Source organism: Mastigoproctus giganteus, chromosome 10 (genome assembly GCF_048544385.1).
Source record: "Mastigoproctus giganteus isolate SK-2022 chromosome 10, ASM4854438v1, whole genome shotgun sequence".
Taxonomy (NCBI): domain Eukaryota; kingdom Metazoa; phylum Arthropoda; class Arachnida; order Uropygi; family Thelyphonidae; genus Mastigoproctus; species Mastigoproctus giganteus.
Window position 1 is genome coordinate 219,607,580 of NC_143584.1, and position 21,846 is coordinate 219,629,425.

The 21,846-nt window shown below is 38.0% G+C and overlaps 1 protein-coding gene across 12 annotated transcripts in view; it reads right to left on the bottom strand.

Moving 5' to 3' along the window:
• Positions 1 to 21,846, bottom strand: part of Rab3-GEF (Rab3 GDP-GTP exchange factor) — a 973,693-nt gene that overhangs the window by 587,305 nt on the left and 364,542 nt on the right. For all 12 annotated transcript variants that reach the window (XR_016547514.1, XM_090382519.1, XM_090382521.1 and 9 more), the window contains exon 12: positions 625 to 796. Coding sequence is in view for 11 of the 12 variants with exons in the window: in XM_090382519.1 (XP_090238645.1) it covers positions 625 to 796 (172 nt within the window). In the remaining variant the exon portion in view is untranslated. The remainder of the gene's footprint in view (positions 1 to 624; positions 797 to 21,846) is intronic.

Genomic DNA, 21,846 nt, shown 5'->3' on the forward strand with positions numbered 1-21,846 from the left:
TATCCACGTGATGAGGGGGCATAAATTCAAATTGAGGAAGGGTGTTTGCAAGATAGATGTGCCTTCAGCCAGTGGGTAGTTAGTCGTTAGACAAAACTTCCATCTGTTGTTGTGGAAGTGAGTAGCATGAATAAATTCATGGAAGAACTAGAAAATTTACTGGATGGGATGGACAGGTGATGTGGCAAGTTTTTTTTTTTTTTTTTTTTTTTTTTGGCTGATACTTCATAATCTTGTTTTCTTGCATGATTTGTCTACTATTACTAATATTATTAGATTATTGATAAGTGTACTTCGTAGCTCATCCATATGCTGTGTCATACTGGTCGTTTTCAATGTATGAATATTTACAACTATATTTTTAAGTATATACAGTTTTATATTACCTGAAATTAGTTTTATTTTATAAAATTTTCTGTCAAATTATTATCACTTCCTCTTTTGAGAAATAACAACCAAAAAAAAAAAATTACATTAATGATTTTTTTATCTAAAAGTTCCATCCACCATGTTACAAAATGTGTTTACATTGTAGAAAATGAGAATTAAAATAGTCATGACATATAAAACTGCAATTAAGACTTATTTCCATCTCTTGTAACAGATAAAATCATTTTAAATTACCTTGACAGAGAAGACTGTGAAGATGAAGTAGAAAGAGACCCAGGTACAGAAAAAGCAGAATCACTGCTGGTTAGTCCACCAGCACCTGGCAACTGTAAAGTGCTGGGTGGCTGATAAACTGTACGGTGGTCAAATAGCACTTGACTACAAGGTATATCTTCAGAACCCAATCCTGTTCCAAATTAAAATTATATTATCAACTTAATTATTGTTGCACAAATAATTTCAAAACCTTAAATATAAAAACATTTTAAATTTACAAAAAAAAAGTTATAAATTATCTGTAATATAATTTTAAAGTAAAATATTAGCCAGCTCCACAACAACAACAACAACATTCATTGTTAATAAAATTATACTTAAACAGAATCATGACCGAGACTAGAGCAGCAAAGTAACGTGCAAAGATTAGAGGGAGTGCTGTGGCTCAGGGAGAACCGAATGGGGCAATTTTCCAACTCATCAAAGTCTAAAAAAATGTGTGAAATGTGATATGTTTGCAGACCTTTTTAGAACAGGCATGATCTAGCCAAGGAGGATGTTGTTGTATGTGCTAGGTGCAGAGACTGAAAAAATTAGGCACCAATTCAGCATTCTGATGGGCATCTATGATAGTTTGAGGTGTAGGGTAGATGCCCTTGAAGAAATTAATATTAATATGAGGGGCCCATCAAGCTCTCAGCTGCCCAAATCAATGCCAGATCTCACTCCTGTGCATCAGGAAACACAGCAGCAATCTCCAAGGCAGAATGCGCTGGTCCCACAGGAGCTAGTTATTGTCGGTGATTCTATTGTCAGGGAGACAGGGACTATATTATGCAAAAAAGGATAGGTGGAACATGACCATGGTATGTCTGACAGGGGCAAAAGCCGATGATGTTGTAGAACAGATATCTTTTAAGGACACAAAAGGTGATATTGTTGTACACGTTGGCACTAATTACCTTAAGAGTAAGATCTGCAGATTTACTTAACAAGTGCAGGTCAATGTTGAAAAAAAGTTGAGTTAGGGTTTAATTTGAAAGAGTCTGCAATTCTGCCCAGACACGATAGGAGGGAGTATATAAAACAAGAGCCTTGTCAATCAATTCAGCCCTAGAGAAATTGTGTGATGTTCATGGGGTAGAATTGTTTTCAGCATGGAATGTGCTTGCTAACAGGAGAGACTGCTTCTACAGGGATGGGATACACTTAAATAGAAAGGGTGAAAGAATATTTGCTGATGCTATCGAGGCAGTGATGGTGGGTCGGAAAACTGATAGCTTTGGGGGGGGGGATTCACAGACTAAAAGATTAACAATAGCTACAGGCAGAGGCAAAAGTGATTCTTGAACTTGAAATCCCCAGTTACTTGCTTAGAGAGCAAGTTGCTGGGGATTTCAAGAGCTGCTGCTGGGAGCCACCATGGAAGAAGTAAATACATGAGCTGTGTTAGGGTAACTAAGAGTAAGAACAGATGCATGTATACTTCCACGTACACCAAAGCTAGAAGTATAGTAAATACATTTGATGAATTTGAAGTGCTGATCAAGACATCAAAGGCAGATATTGTTGGGATATCAGAAAAATGGTGTCACACATATATAAGCAGTGCAGAAATGGAATTTGGGGAGCACAATGTGTACAGAAAGGATAGACAGGATAGGAAGGGTGGAGGGGTTATGCTGTTTTTTCAAGGAACACATAAAATCTAATGAAGTGCATCCAGTTGACATGGGTGGACAGTGCAATGTTGTGCCAGTTTGGTGTGACATAAACACTGGGAAAGGGAAAATGAGAGTAGGAGTGTGTTATAGGCCTAATGATTCTGATGAGTACAATGAGCAATTGTGCAGAGAAATAGAGTGGGCCGGTTAATCAGAATGTCTTATAATGAGAGATTTTAACTTTTAAAAAAATGAGAGATTTTTAATTTTAATTTTAACAATAACTTTCCAGATATTGACTGAAAGTTGTGGATTGGTCACTCACACACTAGAAATACTGTGGAGTTATTGGAGCATTCTTTTCTACAGCAACATGTTCAAGGTTCAACCAGAGGGAGTAATACTCTTGATCTGATTATCAGCAGTGATTATTCATGTATTAAGAATTTGCAGATAAAGGAACCCCGTGGTGACAGTGATCACAATGTACGGGTGTGGGATTTATTAAAAGATGTAACTACCATCAAGGGTAAAGGGAAGGGTTTTTTTTTTTTTTCTGTAAAGGGGACCACAGTGGTCTCAGTCAGTTTTTAAATTCTATACAGTGGTACCAACTGTTGATGTTAATAACAACAAATTCTAAATGGGAAGCCTTCAATGAATTAATCTTGGAAGCTACTAGACTTTTCATACCAACTAAGAAATACTGTTCAAGATTTAGACTTAATGGATGTCAGATGAACTAATGAGGCTCGTAGCAGAGAAGAAAAATGCGTGGGATGCATATAAATTATCAGGTGACGCAGAAGCTTATGGCAGATGTAAGATAGTCTGTAATCAAGTCACAAGGGCAAGCAAAGTCTGATTACAAGAGATCACTGGCAAAGGATGAAAAGAAAAACACAGCCTTCTTTACTGATGTAAACTCTAGAAGGAAGGAGATGAATCAGATTGGTCCACTTGATGTTGGTGGTTCGATGGTTGATGATCTCGCTCAGATTGCTGACAAACAATGGGTATTTACATTCTCACATGCAGATTTCTGTAAGGAAGGGAAGGAGAATGCCAACCAGGCTAGCCGGGTGGGTAAAGTGCCTGACTGGTATCCCAAAGGTCGCAGGTTCGAATCTCGCCTCGAGCTTGGATCAAAGTACTGCAAAAACCTTGGGAGGTGCATTATGGCCACAGAAGCCGATGCGCCAACAACTACCAAAAAAAAAAAAAAGGGGAGGACAGAAGTTTACTAAACTCTAACAGGGAGCTAAATGATTTTGTAATAACTGAGAGTAAAGCAGAGCAGAAATTGTTGTTGAAGTTAACATAAAAATGGCACCTGGGATGGATGGAATCTATCCAGTAATATAGGAGGGAGGAAGGGAAGTAAGCAAACCTTAGGCCATAATTATGAGAGCATCCTTAGATTCATGGTATATCTCCAGTCCATTCCATTGGACTGGAGATGTCCAAATGTAGCCCCAATTCCCAAAGGGGGTTCAAAGGGTCACAAAAATAATTATAGACCTATTAGTTTAACTTCTGTTCCGGGGAAAATAATGGAGTCAGTGGTAAAGAAATGATGCAGGATCACTTAGACAAGACAGCATAATAGTTCAGACACAGCATGGGTTTGTTAAGGTGAAGTTTTGTCTGACCAATTTGATTGGATACAATGATGTGGTCACAGAGGAACTAGATGCAAAAAATAATTTTGATATCATATACTTGAATTTTAGAAAAGCTTTCGATACTGTTGCACATGGGAGACTGCTGTACAAACTGAATCAGCATGGCATTAAGAGCAAGTTGCTGCAATGGATAAAGGGATGGTTGAGTGGAAGACAGCAGAGAGTGGTAATAAATGAACACTTGGAGGCTTGAAGTGGTGGAACCCATGTTTAGTCTCCAGAGCTAAGGTTCAGGTCAACACTTCCCCATCTCTTCCATCATGCAGTATGACTGATGACTTTTGAGGTTATGACAAACATCGTGGCGATATCCAATCTTCCTTACATTTCAAGGTAACAGCTCAAAAACATTGTTTGTAGGCCAGCCACTAGTTAGTACACCAGACCGAACCTATTGGTAACTCTTTAGGAGGCTTCCGGATCAGCTAGTGTATAATCTTGCTACCTCTACTCTGCCAGATAGTGACTGGAGGGAGTCCGAGTAGCGTGTATGTGGGGAGGCATTGTCGAGGCCACGTTATGTCGAGGATCTGCGTATATTCTTACCATGTGTACACCATATCTAAAAATTTCATTACTTCACACAGGATGTGTGAAGTAATGAAATTTTTCTTTCTTACTATTGAATACACCATGAATTGTCAAACTGATAGAGGAATCTTATCTGCAAAAAGATCTAAATCTTCCAAGCATTTTCTAGTTCATTTCACAAATATACATAGTCTCAATTCTAATCTCAATGATGTCCATTTCTACTTGCTGTCTGCCAAACCCCATGTACTTTTTCTGACAGATTCTCGGTTATCCGTTGATTCAACTACTGTCATCTCGGTTGCCCAAATTATTCGCTGTATGATTCCTTTCACCTCAAAGGTGGTACTTGTGCATATGTCCGTTCCGATATTCCCTGTCAGAGAACTAGTAATTTGGAATTGATCTTCTTTTTGATCTTCTCTGGCTTAAAATCTCTCTACCTCATTCTGTCAAATTCATCCATTGTCTCTACCGTTCTCCGAACTCCACTAATCACTTGGAGCTCTTTGACTTTGTCTCTTTGCAACTTGACTTTCTCCAGTCCAACTTTCCTAACAGTTAGGTAATTTTTCTTAGTGATTTTAATGTTCACAACTACAATCGGCTTCCGTTTTTCAGTCACATTGACGCAACTGGTCGAGATGCTGAGGCTTTTGCAAGTACTAATGACCTTGCATAGATTGTTCATTTACCTACAAGAATACCGGACAATCCTAACCATAGAGCCAACACACGTGATCTTTTTCTCACAAACAACCCTTCTAAGTACACAGTCGTAGTGAGTGGTCCTTTAGGCACCTCAGATCACAACTTGGTCATTGTCTCTTCTCCAATGGAGCCTTTATCTCATGGCTATTCCCAACGTCGTATTGTTTGGCATTACAAGAATGCAAAATGGGATGATTTCTTTTCTTCTTTTCCTTTGTCGCATTACTGTTTCAAAACTTCTGATGTCAACTTTTGCTCAGATCATGTCAGTGAAATTATTCTTGGAGGAATGGAATCCTTTATTCCACACTCCACTTTAAAATCTCATCCTTTATATAAACCTTGGTTTTCCAATAAATGTGCTAAGGCTGTTCAAGAGAAGAATGTTGCATATCGTAATTGGCTTGTTTCCAATTCTTCAGTTCCATTTTCTGCCTACACCAAAGCTCGCAACAATTGTAAAGCAGTTATTAATCAGTCCAGGCTAGATTTTGAGCAGGATAAGAGTAGAAAACTTGTTTCTTGTCCTAATTGTTTCCAAGCATTCTGGTCTCCTGCCAAAACTACTGGCCGCAACGTTTGCCCATTTCTACTCCCACCTCTGCCAAAACCAGATGGTTCTTTTATCACTTCAGCCAAGGATAAAGCTGACCTGCTAGCATCCCATTTTCCTTCCAACTCATGTATTAATGATCTTGGTAAAACACCTCCCACCATTCCCAACACGTTCCATTCAATGCCTCCTGTGGTCTTCCGTCTAAAGGATGTCAGAATGATTTTGACGAATCTTGATGCTAAGAAAGCGCCAGGTCCTGATGGTATTTCTCCATTTTTTCTCAAAACCTGTGCTCCTGAATTTACTCTTGTTCTTTGCCACCTTTTTTCACTTTCTTATTCCAAAGGTGTTTTTCCTTCTGCTTGGAAATTTGCTCATATCCATCCAGTTCCTAAAAAGGGTTACAAATCTCTCCAATCCAATTATTGTCCCATTGCAATTACTTCTACTCTTTCTAAAGTAATGGAAAAATTAATTAACCGCTAACACTTAAACTACATAGAAACCTTCCGTCTGATCAACGATCGTCAGTATGGATTGCATCAGTGTCGATCCACTGGTGATATTCTGGCTTATGTTACCCATTTATGGACAAATTCAATGGAAAAGTTCGGTGAAACCCAAGCAGTTGCTCTTGTGTTTCAACTGAAAGGCTTTCGATTGTGTTTGGCACAAAGGTCTTCTAAACAAGCTTCCATCTTATGGTTTGCCAACTGTTTTTTGTAATTGGTTATCCAGTTTTCTCTCTGATCGCTCACTGAGGGTGATGGCAGATAGCTTTCTGTCTTCTAACTTCTCCACTAATGCTGGTCTCTGCCATGGTTCAGTTCTTTTCCTTCTTATATATATGAATGACCTTCTTCTATTGACTGGAAATCTTATCTATTGTTTTGCCGATGATAACACATTGCACTCCACTTTCTATTTTGAGAAACCTTTCCGTGCTCAATCAGCTTCAACTTCTCGAATATCCACTACCAATTCCTTAAATGCCGATCTGCAGTGGGGCAAAGACAACTTAGTTGATTAGAATCCTTCTAAAACTGAGTCTTGTCTTATATCTCGCAAAAAGGATTCTTCTACTCCTATGCTTATCTTTGGTGACTCTCCAATTTCTAGGCAAAATGATATTTCTCTTTTGATGATTACCCTGACCTCTAATCTCTCTTGGCACAAGCACATTACAAATATTGCTTCCTCTGCATCTAAAAAACTTGGTTTTCTCTTTCGCTCCCAGCATTACTTTTCTTCCAAATGGCTGTTCACTCTGTACAAATCGCAAATCTGCCATACAGGGAATATTGATTCCGTTCAGAAGAGGACAGTTTGGTTAATTAATGACTCCTCTCTAACAGAGTCTCTCCTCTTGCTGTCTCAATGACGTACTGTTTCTGTTGCATACCTTTTCTACAGATACTTCCATCGGCACTGTTCTTCTGAATTGGCTTCTATAATTCCCACTCTCTCTTTCGAAATTGTCCAAACACGTGCCGCCACCAGCCAACATCCATTTACTGTCCAACTTGAAACTCACAGAACCAACTTTTCATCTTCCTCGTTTGTTCATTCAACTGCCGTTTTCTGGAACAGCCTACCTTCCTACGTATTTCCTGAAAATTACAGTCTACAGAAGTTAAAGTCTAATGTCAACAAATATCTTCTTTCATCTTCTCAACCTCCAACCCAAGCACAGTACCAAGTAGTATAGGTTCTAATATCTCTCGTGTTTGGAGTTTTTGGAGTTCCGCAGGGTTTGGCGTGTGTCCCATTGTTTTTTGTGTGTTTATCAATGATATCAATAAAGGTATATCAGGATTAATGTCCAAGTTTGCAGATGATACAAAGATTGGCAGGGCTGTTAATGACAGTAAAACAGTATGCTACTGCAACAGGATTTAGAAAAGTTAGGCAGATGGTCTGAGAAGTGGCAGCTGAAGTTTAACATTGATAAATGCAAAGTACTGCATATGAATAGCAGTATCCCAAGAGGAACATACCAACTGTGTGGTACTACACTCAGGGAGGTGGAGAAAGAAAAAGAAGTGGGGGTAATTGTGCAGTCAGATATGAAGTTCTCTGAACAATGATATACAGGCAACCCCCGTATAACACGGTTTCGCTCTAACAAATTGATAAATTGAGGCAATCCTCGCATAACACGGTTTTGCTCTAAAAGGTTTAAGAATTGTGGGAAATCTTGCATAACACAGTATTTTTGAGCTTTTGTGCTGGGAAAACCCTGCTATTACATTAGATGTAATTTTAAACGTTTAAATTTTACAACAATAAAAAAAAAAGTCAGTGAACAGAAATATCAATTAGTTAGTATGTACATATTACAGTACATATTAATTAAGCTCGTATGTAAGTATAAATTTATTTTTATTTTTCTAACTGGTAAATATTCTTCTGATTTTCAGGTATCATTTAACTTTGTTAATTGGTAAGGTAATAAAATTAAATTTGTGCTTTTTATCTTTAAAGCAGAGGTCCTCTGTATTTTGTTGGAATATCCCCTGGTTATATTCTGTGCTATTGAACTTGTGCTTGTTTAAGACCATAAAAAATTGTGACTTTGAAGCATGCACTTCATGACAGAAGGTACATGAAATCTAGATGCTGAAGAAGAGATTCTGCTTAGCAGTGATGAAAAGGAAAAAAATTAAATGAACGTACGTTATCTCACATATAAGTATCACAGTTTGGAAGGTAAGACGTTTGTTCAGATATTACTATTTAACTTGCTACCATTATAAAAATAAAGTTAAAAGATTAAGTTATTAATACTATAAAAATTAAGTTTCTGATAGTTATGAAAAAAAAAAAAAAATGCATATAGTTGTTAGCTTTTGGAACATAACCCTCCCTTTTTTGTACTGGTTCTCAGTCCCACATAACACGAGATATTGTAGGAGCTAAACTACCGTGTTATACGAGGGTTACCTGTATAGGAATTTTGCCAGCAGAGACAAGGTGATTAACCTTTTGTATAAGGCAATGGTCAGGCCACACCTTGAGTACTACGTACAGGTCTGGAGGTCTCATTTTAGGAAGGATGTAGAGTTGCTAGAACAAGTACAGAGAAGGGCAACAAGATTGGTGAGAGGAACAAAGGAGTTCTCTTACCAAGAGAGGTTACATTCTGCAGGTTGCAGCATCTGAAGACTAGGCACCTGCGAGGTGATCTTATTGAGTTTTATAAGGCCTTGAATAGTTTGGGCAGACTCAATACTGATGGGATACTTCTGCTTGCTCAGATTAAGAACCTGAGGGGACATAGATTCAAATTGAGGAAAGACAGTTGTAAAATAGATGTGTGGAAGTTTGCCTTTTGCCAGCGGGTAGTTTTTTGCTGAAACAAACTTCCATCTGTTGTTGTGAAAGTTGATAGCTTAAATAAATTTAAGACTGAACTAGACAAACATTTGGAGTGACTGGATGGGTGAAATGGGAAGGTTTTTTTTTGGCCGATGCTGCATATTATGTGCCAAACTTGCAGTCCTCCGCAATTCTTCTGCTGATGAGATTCCTTTCAGGTCTTTTAATGCTATTAGTGGGTCCCCCCAAGGTTCGTTGTTGAGCCCACTGTTGTTTCGTATATTTATCAATGATATTGATGAAGGTATATCAGGCTAAATGTCAATGTTTGCAGATGATACAAAGGTTGGCAGGATTGTTAATGACAGTATGCTACTGCATCAGGATCTAGAAAAGTTGGGCAGATGGGCTGAGAAGTGGCAACTGAAGTTTAACATTGACAAATGGAAAGTACTGTATATGGGTAGAGTAACCCCAGAGAAACGTTCCAAATGTGGGGTACTACACTCACGGTGGTAGAGAATAAAAAAGACCTGCAGGTAATTCTGCAGTCATATATGAAGTTTTCTGAGCAGTGCAGACACGCTGCCAGAGTAGGTCACGGGATCTTGTTAATGATATACAAGAATTTTGTCATTAGGAGGTGATTATCCCTTTGTATAATAAGGCAATGGTCAGGCCACGCCTTGATTACTGCAGGTGCTCTTAGCAAGAAAGGCTTAAGTTCTACAAATTACAGCATCTGTAGATTATGCACCTGCAAGGTGATATGATTGAGGTGTATAAGGCCTCGAATGGTTTGAGCAGGCTCCATGCTGATGGGATTCTTCCTCTTGTTCAGATTACGAAACAGAGGGGGCATAAATTCAAATTGAGGAAAGACAGTCGTGGAATCGATGTGTGGAAATTTGCCTAGCCTGTCATTTGAAAGTTGATAGCTTTGATGAATTCAAGGAAGGACTGGACAAACGTTTACAGTGAATGGATCGGTGAAATGGGAATTTTTTTTTTTTATTTTTTGGCTGATGCTGTATAAGCTTACTTTCTTGTATCATATGCCTCTACTAATGGTAATTCTAATGCTAATATCACATGAGGCATCAGCTTTTTTTCTGGCATGCACTGCAAGTTTGTGGCTTTATTTCATGTAGATTCCTTTATATTTCTCATAGTCAATGATGAAGATTTTCCAGCAGTCACTGACTGACATAGAGCATTTGCACTCATCTGTTCAATAATTCTCACAAATGTATGATGGGTGTATTTTGATTTGAATATTGTGATGAGACCCTTATACATTGGTTATATCAGGGTTTCAAATATACCTGTGCAGCATGTTCACATAAAAACAAGTATGTATATATGTATGATATGTAACATACATTTTACAGAGAAAATACTTGTGAATAATCATGATTGTACACTAACATAACCCAAAAATAATTTAAATCCCAAATGTCAAAGATTTCCTGTATAACCAATCTATGTGCCATATTGTATAATTTTCTGTGTAATCACAGCAAGTAGGCTTTGTAGTGGGGGGAGGGGTTTGTGTGAATGATTAATTCAGGATTTAATGGCAATGAAGGGGATAGTTATTTTTTTTTTTTTTTTTTAGTGTGACAGTATCATGATCAGTGGTTTTCCTTTTTTTTTTTTTTTTTTTTTTTTTATCTTTCTGTATTAAAAACTGAGTTTGGAAAAGAGGCTGCCTTTGGTGGTGGGAGATTCTTCATATTTTATTTATGGAGATATTTTTGATGAAGATACAAAAATTGAAAATGTTATTCTGTGCAGTTTCAATATTAGCATTAGTAGAGGCATACAATGCAAGAAAGCAAGCTTATGCAGCATCAGCCAAAAAAAAAAACAAAAAAACCCTCCCATTTCACCCCTCCATTCATTCCAAATGCCTGTCCAGCTCAGCTTAAATTTATTTATGCTATTAGCTTCCACAACAAAAGATGGAAGCTTGTTCCACCAATAAACTACCCGCTGGATAATGGCAAATTTCTGCACATCTATTCTACAACTATCCCCCCCCCCAGGTTCTTAGGCTGAGCAAGAGGAAGAATCCCATCAGCATTCAGCTTGCTCAACGCATTCAAGGCCTTATACACCTCAATCAGATCACCTCACAGGTGCCTACTCTCCAGGTGCTGCAATTTGCAGAACTTAAACCTTTGTTGGTAAGAGCACCCCTTTGTTCCACTCACCAATCTTGTTGCCCTTTTTGTACTCGTTCTAGTAACTCTAAACTCTACATCATTCCTAAAATGAGGCCTCCAGACCTGTACACAGTACTCTAGATGTGGCTTGACCATTGCCTTGTATAACAGGATAATGACCTCCCTGTCACTGCTAGCAAAATTCCTATATATCATTGACAAAACTCCATGACCAGCTCGTCTGCACTGATCAACAAACTTCATATTTGACTGCACAATTACCCTCAGGTCTTTTTCACTTTCCACTTCCCTGAGTGTAGTACCATATAGTTGGTACGTTTTTCATCAGTTATTGCTACCCATATGCAGTACTTTGTATTTGTCAATGTTAAACTTCAATTGCCACTTCTCAGCCCATTTTTCCGACATATCTAGATCCAGTTGGAGTAGCATACTGTCCTTACTGTTGTTAGCCACCCTGCTAACCTTTGTATCACCTGCAATATGTATTATTATTAGTAGTGGCAAACGATGCAAAGAAGCATCAGACAAAACTAAACAAAAAACTATCCCATATCATCTTTCCATTCTCTCCAGTAATTTGCCTAATTCTTCCTTAAATTTATTTAAACTACATAAATATCACAACAACATATGGGAGTTTGTTCCAATAATCAGTCACTCCCTGGCTGAACTGATTGTTGGAAAAAAAAGGATAGTTGCAGGGTAGATGTGCCGAAATCTTTTTTTTTTTTTTTTTTTTTTTTTTTCAGTTTAAATTTAATGTTGTCTAATGTTGTCCAAGAAAGAGTAATGGATGGCATTAGCATTTAGTTTACTCAATCCATTTAAAGCCTTAAACGCTTAACTTTATGAATAAAAATCATTAAACAATGATGTTAAAGCCCGTTCTATTTAAAGTAAATTTAAAAAATTATATCATAAGATTAATATGACAGTTAACATCAGTTTCCAAATTGTTTTTTTTTTCATGCTTTAGGTAAAGATCGCTCAAATCTTTGGGATCAAATATCATTTTGGGAGGATGTATTTTTAGATGCTGTATCTCAGGATTGAGACATGGGTGGAATGGATAAAGGTCTAGGGGAAATGATGGAACGGTATAAATAAAGTTTGCCATTTCAATAAGAAACATGTTTCCTAGATTCATTTAAATAAATTTTTTTCTGCAGAAATATCTAACTTAAATGAAATATAAGTGAAACATCGACTATCAGTAAAAACATGCACCAACTTGAAAAATATATTTAAAAAAAATTACTTCTTTTAATTTCCTCTGAATGAAGTGAACATCTAAGTGATTTTTCCATTCTTTTAATATAAGCAATAACTCATTAATGCAGATTTTAGCTAATACTAATGTTTTCTTTAAGGGTGACAAGAATGATAATAATATTATAAATCATTTTTGATAAATCAGAATTCAAGTGGAATATATGTTCCAACTTCAAATTAAATTTAGCTTCTTGGTTTTTTTTTATAATATAAGTCTATAATGTTTATAGAGCTGTCTTCTTTTAGTATGGTATGAAGATCAAGAAGATTAGTAACAGATATATCATTATTAGATATTTTTAAGGCACAATCTGTAGGATAAAGGGTTGAATATGAAGTCTAAATTATAACAAAGGTTGCAATTTAGCTTATCTAAAGCACTTATCTAAATGCATTAAATAAGTATATTTCTTTATAGTGATATAGGAAAAGGTTTGCAATATGCAAGGAAATGTGAGGAATTATCATAAATTAAGAATACAGTCCATATTTTATGTACCGCCTTGTATTCTTTGATTACTGGAACAGACTTCCATCTGTTGTTGTGGAAGTTGATAGCTTAAATAAATTTAAGGCTGAAGTAGATGAACATTTGGATTGACAAGATGGGTGAAATGGCAAGGGTTTTTTTTCTTTTCTTTTCTTTTTTTTTGGCTGATAATGTATAAGTTCACATGCTGATGAAGTATACTATCTTATTCAAGCCACAAATGTGCAAGAATTATGGAACCAGTGGTGGATTAAAAGGAAAAGATTAGCTTAATGTCCTTGTGTGTGGAAATTTCTCTAATCCTGTGGCTCAGTGAGTTATGGTATGAAAGCAAAAAAATTTTGTTGTGATTCAATAAGGGACTATTCTTACTGAATGCTAAGAAAGCTCCAGGTCCTGATGGTATTTCTCCACTTGTTCTCAAAACCTGTGCTCCTGAACTTACTCCTATTCTTTGCCGCCTTTTTTCACTTTCTTATTCCAAAGTTGTTTTTCCTTCTGCTTGGAAATTTGCTCATATCCAGCCAGTTCCTAAAAAGGGTGACAAATCCCTCCCATCCAATTATCATCCCATTGCAATTACTTCTACTCTTTCTAAAGTAATGGAGAAATCAATTAACCGCCAACTCTTAAACTACCTAGAAACCTTCCGTCTGATCAACGATCGCCAGTATGGATTCCGTCAGTGTCGATCCACTGGTGATATTCTGGTTTATGTTACCCATTTATGGACTAATTCAATGGAAAGGTTCGGTGAAACACAAGTAGTTGCTCTTGACACCTCAAAGGCTTTTGATCGTGTTTGGCATAAAGGTCTTCTAAACAAGCTTCCATCTTATGGTTTGCCAACTGTTTTTAGTAATTGGTTATCCAGTTTTTTCTCTGATCGCTCACTGAGGGTGATGGTAGATGGCTCTCTGTCTTCTAACTTCTCCACTAATGCCAGTGTCCCCCAAGATTCAGTTCTTTCCCCCACTCTTTTCCTCTTGTATATTAATGACCTTCTTCCATTGACCGCAAATCCTATCCATAGTTTTGCCGATGATAGCACATTGCATTCCATTTTCCATTTTGAGAAACCTTGTCCTGCTCAATCAGCTTCAACTTCTCGAAAATCTGCTACCAATTCCTTAAATGCCGATCTTCAGATAATTCTCCAGTGGGGCAAAGACAACTTAGTTGATTTCAACCTTTCTAAAACTCAGTCTTGTCTTATATCTTGCAAAAAGGATTCTTCTGCTCCTATGCTTATCTTTAGTGACACTCCGATTTCTAGGCAAAATGATATATCTCTTTTGGGGATTACCCTGACTTCTAATCTCTCTTGGCACAAGCACATTACAAATATTGCTTCCTCTGCATCTAAAAAACTTGGTTTTCTCTTTCGCTCTCGGCGTTACTTTTCTTCCAAACAGCTGCTCATTCTGTATAAATCGCAAATCCACCCTGCTATGGAATATTGTTCCCACATCTGGGGTGGTGCCCCCAAAACCTCTCTCAGGCTTCTTGATTCCATTCAGAAGAGGGTAGTTAGGTTAATTAATGATTCATCTCTAACAGAGTCTCTCCACTTGCTTTCTCATAGACATACTGTTTCTGCTGCATGCCTCTTCTACAGATACTTCCATGGGCACTGTTCTTCTGAATTGGCTTCTATAATTCCCGCTCTCTCTTTCAAAACAGTCCGAACACGTGCCGCCACCAGCCAACAGCCATTTACTGTCCAACTTCAAACCCACAGAACCAACTTTTCATCTTCCTCATTGATTCATTCAACTGCCATTTTCTGGAACAACCTTCCTTCATACGTATTTCCTGAAAATTACAATCTACAGAAGTTCAAGTCCAATGTCAACAAATATCTTCTTTCATCTTCTCAACCTCCAACCCAAGCACGGTACTAAGTACTATAGGTTCTAATACCTCTCATGTTTGGGGTTCACATAAAAAAAAAAAAAAAAAAATGGGTAGTAAACTCGATCTTTCACTTATTATAATCAAAATTCAATTTGCAAACGTGATCACTATAACCGGCACTTACTGTACTACTGTTAATAAAAAAAAGAAGAAAGATCAGCCTTTCAAATTATTCCAGATAACTGACGTTCCAGGTAGCTGACTTCCGGATAACCGACGTTCTACTGTAATATCATTCTCCTTGCTAACAATCCGGAAGATTTGCAGCAAGACATTGAAGAACTGCAGCATGAAATCAAGAAGTTCGATTTGAAGATTAATATGAAGAAAACACAGGTTATGTGTTTTCTTGATGATATAAACATAGGTCAACAAATTTATGAGACCAAAGAACATCATGGTCAATGGACAAGAACTAGAAAGGTATGTTTATCATGGAAAAGAAATTTCAATAGATGGAAACTGAATGACACATAAATTTTTGGATGGCATTTGGAAATGTGAATACAGTCCATATATTTTATGTACCTCCTTGTATTCTTTGATTACTGGAACAGACTTCCATCTGTTGTTGTGGAAGTTGATAGCTTAAATAAATTTAAGGCTGAAGTAGATGAACATGTGGAGTGACCGGATGGGTGAAATGGGAAGGGTTTTTTTTTTCTTTTCTTTTCTTTTTTTTTTGGCTGATAATGTATAAGTTCACATGCTTATGAAGTGGCAGCTAATGAAGTATACTATCTTATTCAAGCCACAAATCTGCAAGAATTATGGAACCAGTGGTGGAGTAAGAGGAAAAGATTAGCTTAATGTCCTTGTGTGTGGAAATTTCTCTAATCCTGTGGCTCAGTGAGTTATGGTATGAAAGCAAAACAATTTTGTTGTGATTCGATAAGGGACTATTCTTGTGGGCAGAGAGGGAGGAGTTGAAAATATGCGACAGCCTGCCTTATTATCAGGAGATAGTCTCTAGTATGAAATGAATGTAAATATCGGAGGTCTTATTTGAAGTCAGCTTCCACACAGAAATATTATTTCATATTTAAGGGTTTCATGTGCAGGACTAATTTTTTTTAGGTGCAATGGGTGGTGCAAGTTGAAATGCATCTCAAGTAAGAATAGCAATATACAGTGAAACTTCCCTTTAACGGACAGCCATGGGGAACGAAAATGTGTCCGTTAGAGAGAAGTGTCCGCTAACAAGAAGTCTGAGGGAAAAAAAAAAAAAAAAAAAGAAAGAAAAATCATTAAACGTTTAATGTAAAATTAAATTAAATTATATACAGATTTTGCACAATATTTTTGTAAATAATATACATACAATTGTGCTATGCATATTATGACTTTATCTTATGAAAAATACATAGAGTAATCACTTATTTTCTTCTGCACCTTCTTCCGGCTGATAATTTTGTTTTCAACATTTGTTTGGAGTGAAGAAACCATCGAAAGTCCTTCAGTAAGATACTTCAGTGGCGAAAAACATTTTTAAATGATTGATTTGTATGAGTGCTTCTTCTATTTTCATCGGCGGTTCGTTGTTAATATGTTCTTCGACATAATGACCTCCTTCCATTTCTTCATCCTCATGAGGAACTTCTTGAAAAATATCGATGATAATGTCGTTGATATCTATAGCACCATCTTCTGTAGTGAGGTTCGAGTCTATATCTTTGTAGCCAGGGTCACTTGTAGCTGAAGTATCGTACATTATCAATAGATAAAGTTCTTGTTCTTCTTGGTGCTCCACATTGCTGTTCACAACTTTAATGTTTGCATTTGAGAAGCCAGACTTTACAAAACAGTTCACGACAGTTTGTTTTCTAATTGTGTTTACTGAAGAGGAAATCCACTGAATCGCATCTAGGATGCTGATTTTCTTTGCAAGGTCACTCGCACATGTTACATCGTTCATGTTTGCAATGAGATGTCTTAAAACACGTTTTCTGTAGTGAAGTTTAAAATTTTTTATTATCCCTTGATCCAAGGGATGACACTCTGCAGATGTGTTTGGTGGCAGAAAAACGATTTGAATGTTGGACAATTCAATGTGCAGGTGAGATGCAGCATTATCCATGAAAAGAATGATTTTTCTGTTTTGACGAATCATGTTTTGGTTAAAGTGACTTATCCATTCGCTCATGATATCTTGTGTCATCCAAGCTTTTTTATTAGACTTCCAATCAACATTCAAGATTCAACTTTATGCCCTTGAAACAACGAGGATTTTGTGGTTTTCCTATAACAAGAGGTTGTTCAAAGTCTCCCAGCATATTTGTACACAATAGTACAGTCAAGCGTTCCTTAGAAATTTTTCCGCCCTGGCACTTTCATATGCCAGGGTGGAAAAATTCTCCAAACGTTTTTTAGACTCATTGTTTTTTCAGGAAGAACTTTAAAAAACAACCCTGTTTCGTCACAGTTGTAAATATCCTTAGCTTCAAAATCACGACATAAATCTCCCAATTTGACGGTCCACTCTGTTACAACCCCAGTATCAACAGATCCACCTTCACCACTTACAGTTTTCCAAGAAATTTTATGCCGAATTTTGAACTTGTCTAGTCATCCCACAGAAGCTTTGAACTCATTTACTCCCATAGATTTCGCAACCTCCAAAGCCTTTTCCCTAATAATAGGCCCATTAATGGGAATTTTTTTAGCACGTTCGCGACAAAACCACTCATACGTAACCTTGTCGATTTGAAGTCCAACAGTTTTCGGGAATGATTTTTGAATGTGTCATAAAACACAGACACTTATACCTCAGACAAAAAAAAAAGTTGACAAATTCCTAAGGGATTTAAGGAAACATACAAAATCAGTTTAGCTACCCTCCAACAAATTAGGACATGGAACCTAATAAGCCTTTCCTTTTGGTACTGTTAGGGCCATAAAACTGCTTACCCATTACTTCCAGTAGTTTTATAAAAGGTCTTTTCTGGCTCATCCTTGTTTATCGTGTACATTATTTCACCCATAGTCTCATTCACATACACCTTTCAGGTAAACAATACAGAAAACTTCTCTCATAAATAAAACATGTTAGTTTTTTTTTTTTGTCTGATGCTTTGTAAGCTTGCTTTCTTGCATCATATGCCTCTACTACTGGTGGCATATTAACCTCTTTCGATGTTGTTTCCCCTCTATACTAATATAGATAACTTCATCATGCAGCAATTACTAGAACTACGAACAGACCCAACATTAGGCAATGCACAAAATTAACCCCAGAAGATATCATAACAAATTAACTTTATTAGCATTAGCATTAGCATTTCCGAGCTTGCGTGAAACTAGCTACATGGAACGTTAGAAGCCTACTACAACCAGGAAAACTAGCCAATGCTTTACAAGAAATGGAACGCATTAACATCAACATACTTGGGCTAAGTGAAACCAAATGGGCTGGAACAAAGAAGTTTATATCAAACGACCACCACGTCTTCTGTTCCGGAGTAGAAGAGAACACCAAGCAGACGTACGGCGTCGCTTTCGTTGTCCACAAACAACTGGCCAACAAAGTCATCAGTTTCACCCCAATATCGGAACGAATCGCACTACTACAGCTAGCAGGCAACAAGATCAACCTGAATGTGCTCCAGGTCTACGCACCAACAGCGGACAAAGACGATCAAGAAATTGAATTGTTCTACGACAAGCTAAGCAACACTTTAAAGTCGCTGAAGAAGCACGACATGACGGTCATCCTCGGTGACTTTAATGCCAAAATCGGTCAAGGAAAGCTACAAAACATAGTCGGAGAACATGGCTTGGGGACACGGAATGAACGAGGCGACAGACTCGTCCAGTTCTGCCAAGAAGAAAAATTTAGCATTGCCAACACTTGGTTCAAACTACCACCTCGACGACTATACACCTGGACCTCACCACAAGACTCTGACAACAATATCGTCAGGAACCAAATTGACTACATCTTAATCAACATCAGATATAAGTCAAGTGTCCTCAAGGCAAAAACTTACCCCGGAGCTGACATATCATCAGACCATAACCCAGTAATAGCAACACTACGTCTCAAATTACGAGCAGTCAAACGCACAAGCACAACAAAAAGAATCGACCTGGAGAAACTGAAGAACAACGCCAACAGGCGACAAGTACAGCTTCATCTCAACACTACAATCCGATCGATCGAAGCAGTAACAACAGACGTGCAAGCAATCGGGCGTTCACTCAAACAGTGCATCAATGAAACAGCAGAAACCCTGCTAGGACATCAGCCGTCGAAAAAGAAACAATGGTGGATGACCCAGCACATACTAGACCTAATGGATGAACGGAGAATATTCAAAAGCAACAACAACCGGGAAAAATACAAAGAAATACAACAAAAGATCAAACAAGAAATCCGGAAGGCGAAGGAAAAATGGATGGAAGATCAGTGCGCAGAAATCGAAGACCTAATCAAGAAAAATGACAACTATAACCTGCACAAGAAGCTTAAAGAAGCTTAAAGAAGCTGGAAACATCTACAAACCGGCTCCTATACCTAGTTTATATACGGACAACAATCAACCTATACTAAGCAAACAAGCCAAACTCGACACCTGGAAGAGCTATATATACAATCTGTTCGGCACCAACAGAAAACCGGCAGAAACGCAACAACAAACACAGGAAGACAATCTCCACATATTAACATCTGAAGTGGAACATGCCATCCGAATAACAAAGCCAGGCAAGGCAAGGCCTATGGACCTGATCAGATTCATGTGGAACTGCTGAAACAACTAGACTACAGCAACATCCAACAACTAACGAAATGGTTCAATCAAATCTACAACAACAACGACATTCCATCCGAATGGCTCCAATCCATCTTTGTGGCCCTACCAAAAAAGGCTACCAACCGGAAATGCGAAGACTTCAGGCTGATCAGTCTAATGAGCCAGGTGCTAAAAGTCTTCCTCAAGGTGATTCAGCAAAGGATAAGATGTAAGTGCGAAAGTGCACTAGGAAACACACAGTTCGGATTCTGCAGGGGACTAGGCACCAGAGAAGCAATTTTCTGTTTACAAATATTGCTACAAAGGTGCTATGAACATCAAAAAGACGTGTATATATGTTTTATTGACTATGAGAAAGCCTTCGATTCAGTAGACCACGACCGCCTAATTGACCGACTGAGAAAACTTGGGCTTGAAAACAATGATATCAACTTTATTACAACTCTCTACTGGAATCAAACAGCCCGGCTTCGCTATGACAACGACCTGACAGACCCAATTCCAATAAAAAAAGGCGTCCGGCAAGGCTGTCCATTATCTCCCATTCTTTTTAACATCTATTCGGAAATGATCTTCGACCAAACACTGGCTGACAAGAACATCGGCATAAAAGTTAACGGACACTACATCAATAACTTAAGATATGCCGATGACACAGCACTAATAGCGGATTCAGAACAAGATTTACAGACCATCTTGAACGAAGTGGACATAGAAAGCCAAGCATGGGGGCTACGAATCAACAAAAAGAAAACAAAGGTGATGAAGGTCAGCAGGACTACAAGCAAAATCACGATCAAACTAAACAACGAAAAATTAGAGCAAATACACCGCTTCAAGTATCTCGGAGTACTCATTGATGACCAGCTGAACCATGAGGCCGAAATCAAAAGCAGAATTGAACAAGCCAGGCAGGCATTCACCAAATGGAGAACCCTCCTCACCGACAGAAGCTTGAACATCATGCTCAAATTACGCACATTGAGATGCTACATCTGGCCAATACTGCTCTACGGTATAGAAATCTGGACTCTAACATCAGCCACTACAAAAAAGCTCCAGGCCTTCGAAATGTGGCTCTACCGAAGAATGTTGAAAATTCCGTGGACAGCCAAGATAACCAACGCACAGGTCCTGCAGGACATGCACACGGAACGGGACCTGCTCAAAACCATCATCAGCAGGAAATGCAAATACCTAGGTCACATCGCTAGGAACCAACAAAAATATCACCTACTACCACTCATCCTGGAGGGAAAGATCGAAGGCAAGAAACGCCCAGGCAGACCGAAAATGGCATGGCTAGATAACATCAACACCTGGCTTCACATGACAACAGCACAAGTTCTACACGCAGTGCTAGACAGAGAACAATATCAAAATGAAGTCGCAAACGCCATTCGGCAGCATTAAAGAAGAAGAAGATTAGCATTAGCATTAGCAGAGGCATTTGATGCAAGAAAGCAAGCTTATGCAGCATCAGCCAAAAAAAAAAAAAAAAAAAGTAACATAAATAAATAAAAATAACCACTTCCACTTCACCCCTCTGTTCGTTCGAAATACCTGTCCAGCTGAGCCTTAAACTTATTTAGGCTATCAACTTCCACGACAAGGGATGGAGGTCTGTTCCACCTACCAACCACCCGCTGGCTAAAGGCAAATTTCCACACATCTATCCTACATCTGTCTTTCCTCAATTTGAATTTATGCCCTCTCAGGTGATTATTCTGAGCAAGAGGAAGAATCCCATTAGCATTGAGCATGCTCAAACAATTCAAGGCTTTATACATCTCAATCAGATCACCTTGCAGGTGCCTAGTCTCCAGACACTGTAATTTGCAAAACTTCCAAGTCTTTCTTCGTAAGAGCAACCCTTTGTTCTATTCACTAATCTTGTTGCCCTTCTCTGTACTCATTCCAACAGCTCTACATCCTTAAAATGAGGCCTCCAGACCTCTATACAGTACTCAAGATGTGGCCTGACCATTGCCTTATACAAGGGGATAATCACCTCCTTATCCCTGCTAAAAAAAAATTCCTGTATATCATTGACAAGACACCATGAGCTACTCTTGCAGACCGTCTGCACTGCTCAGAAAACTTCGTATCTGCCTGCACAATTACTCCCAGGTCCCTTTCACTCTCTACCACTC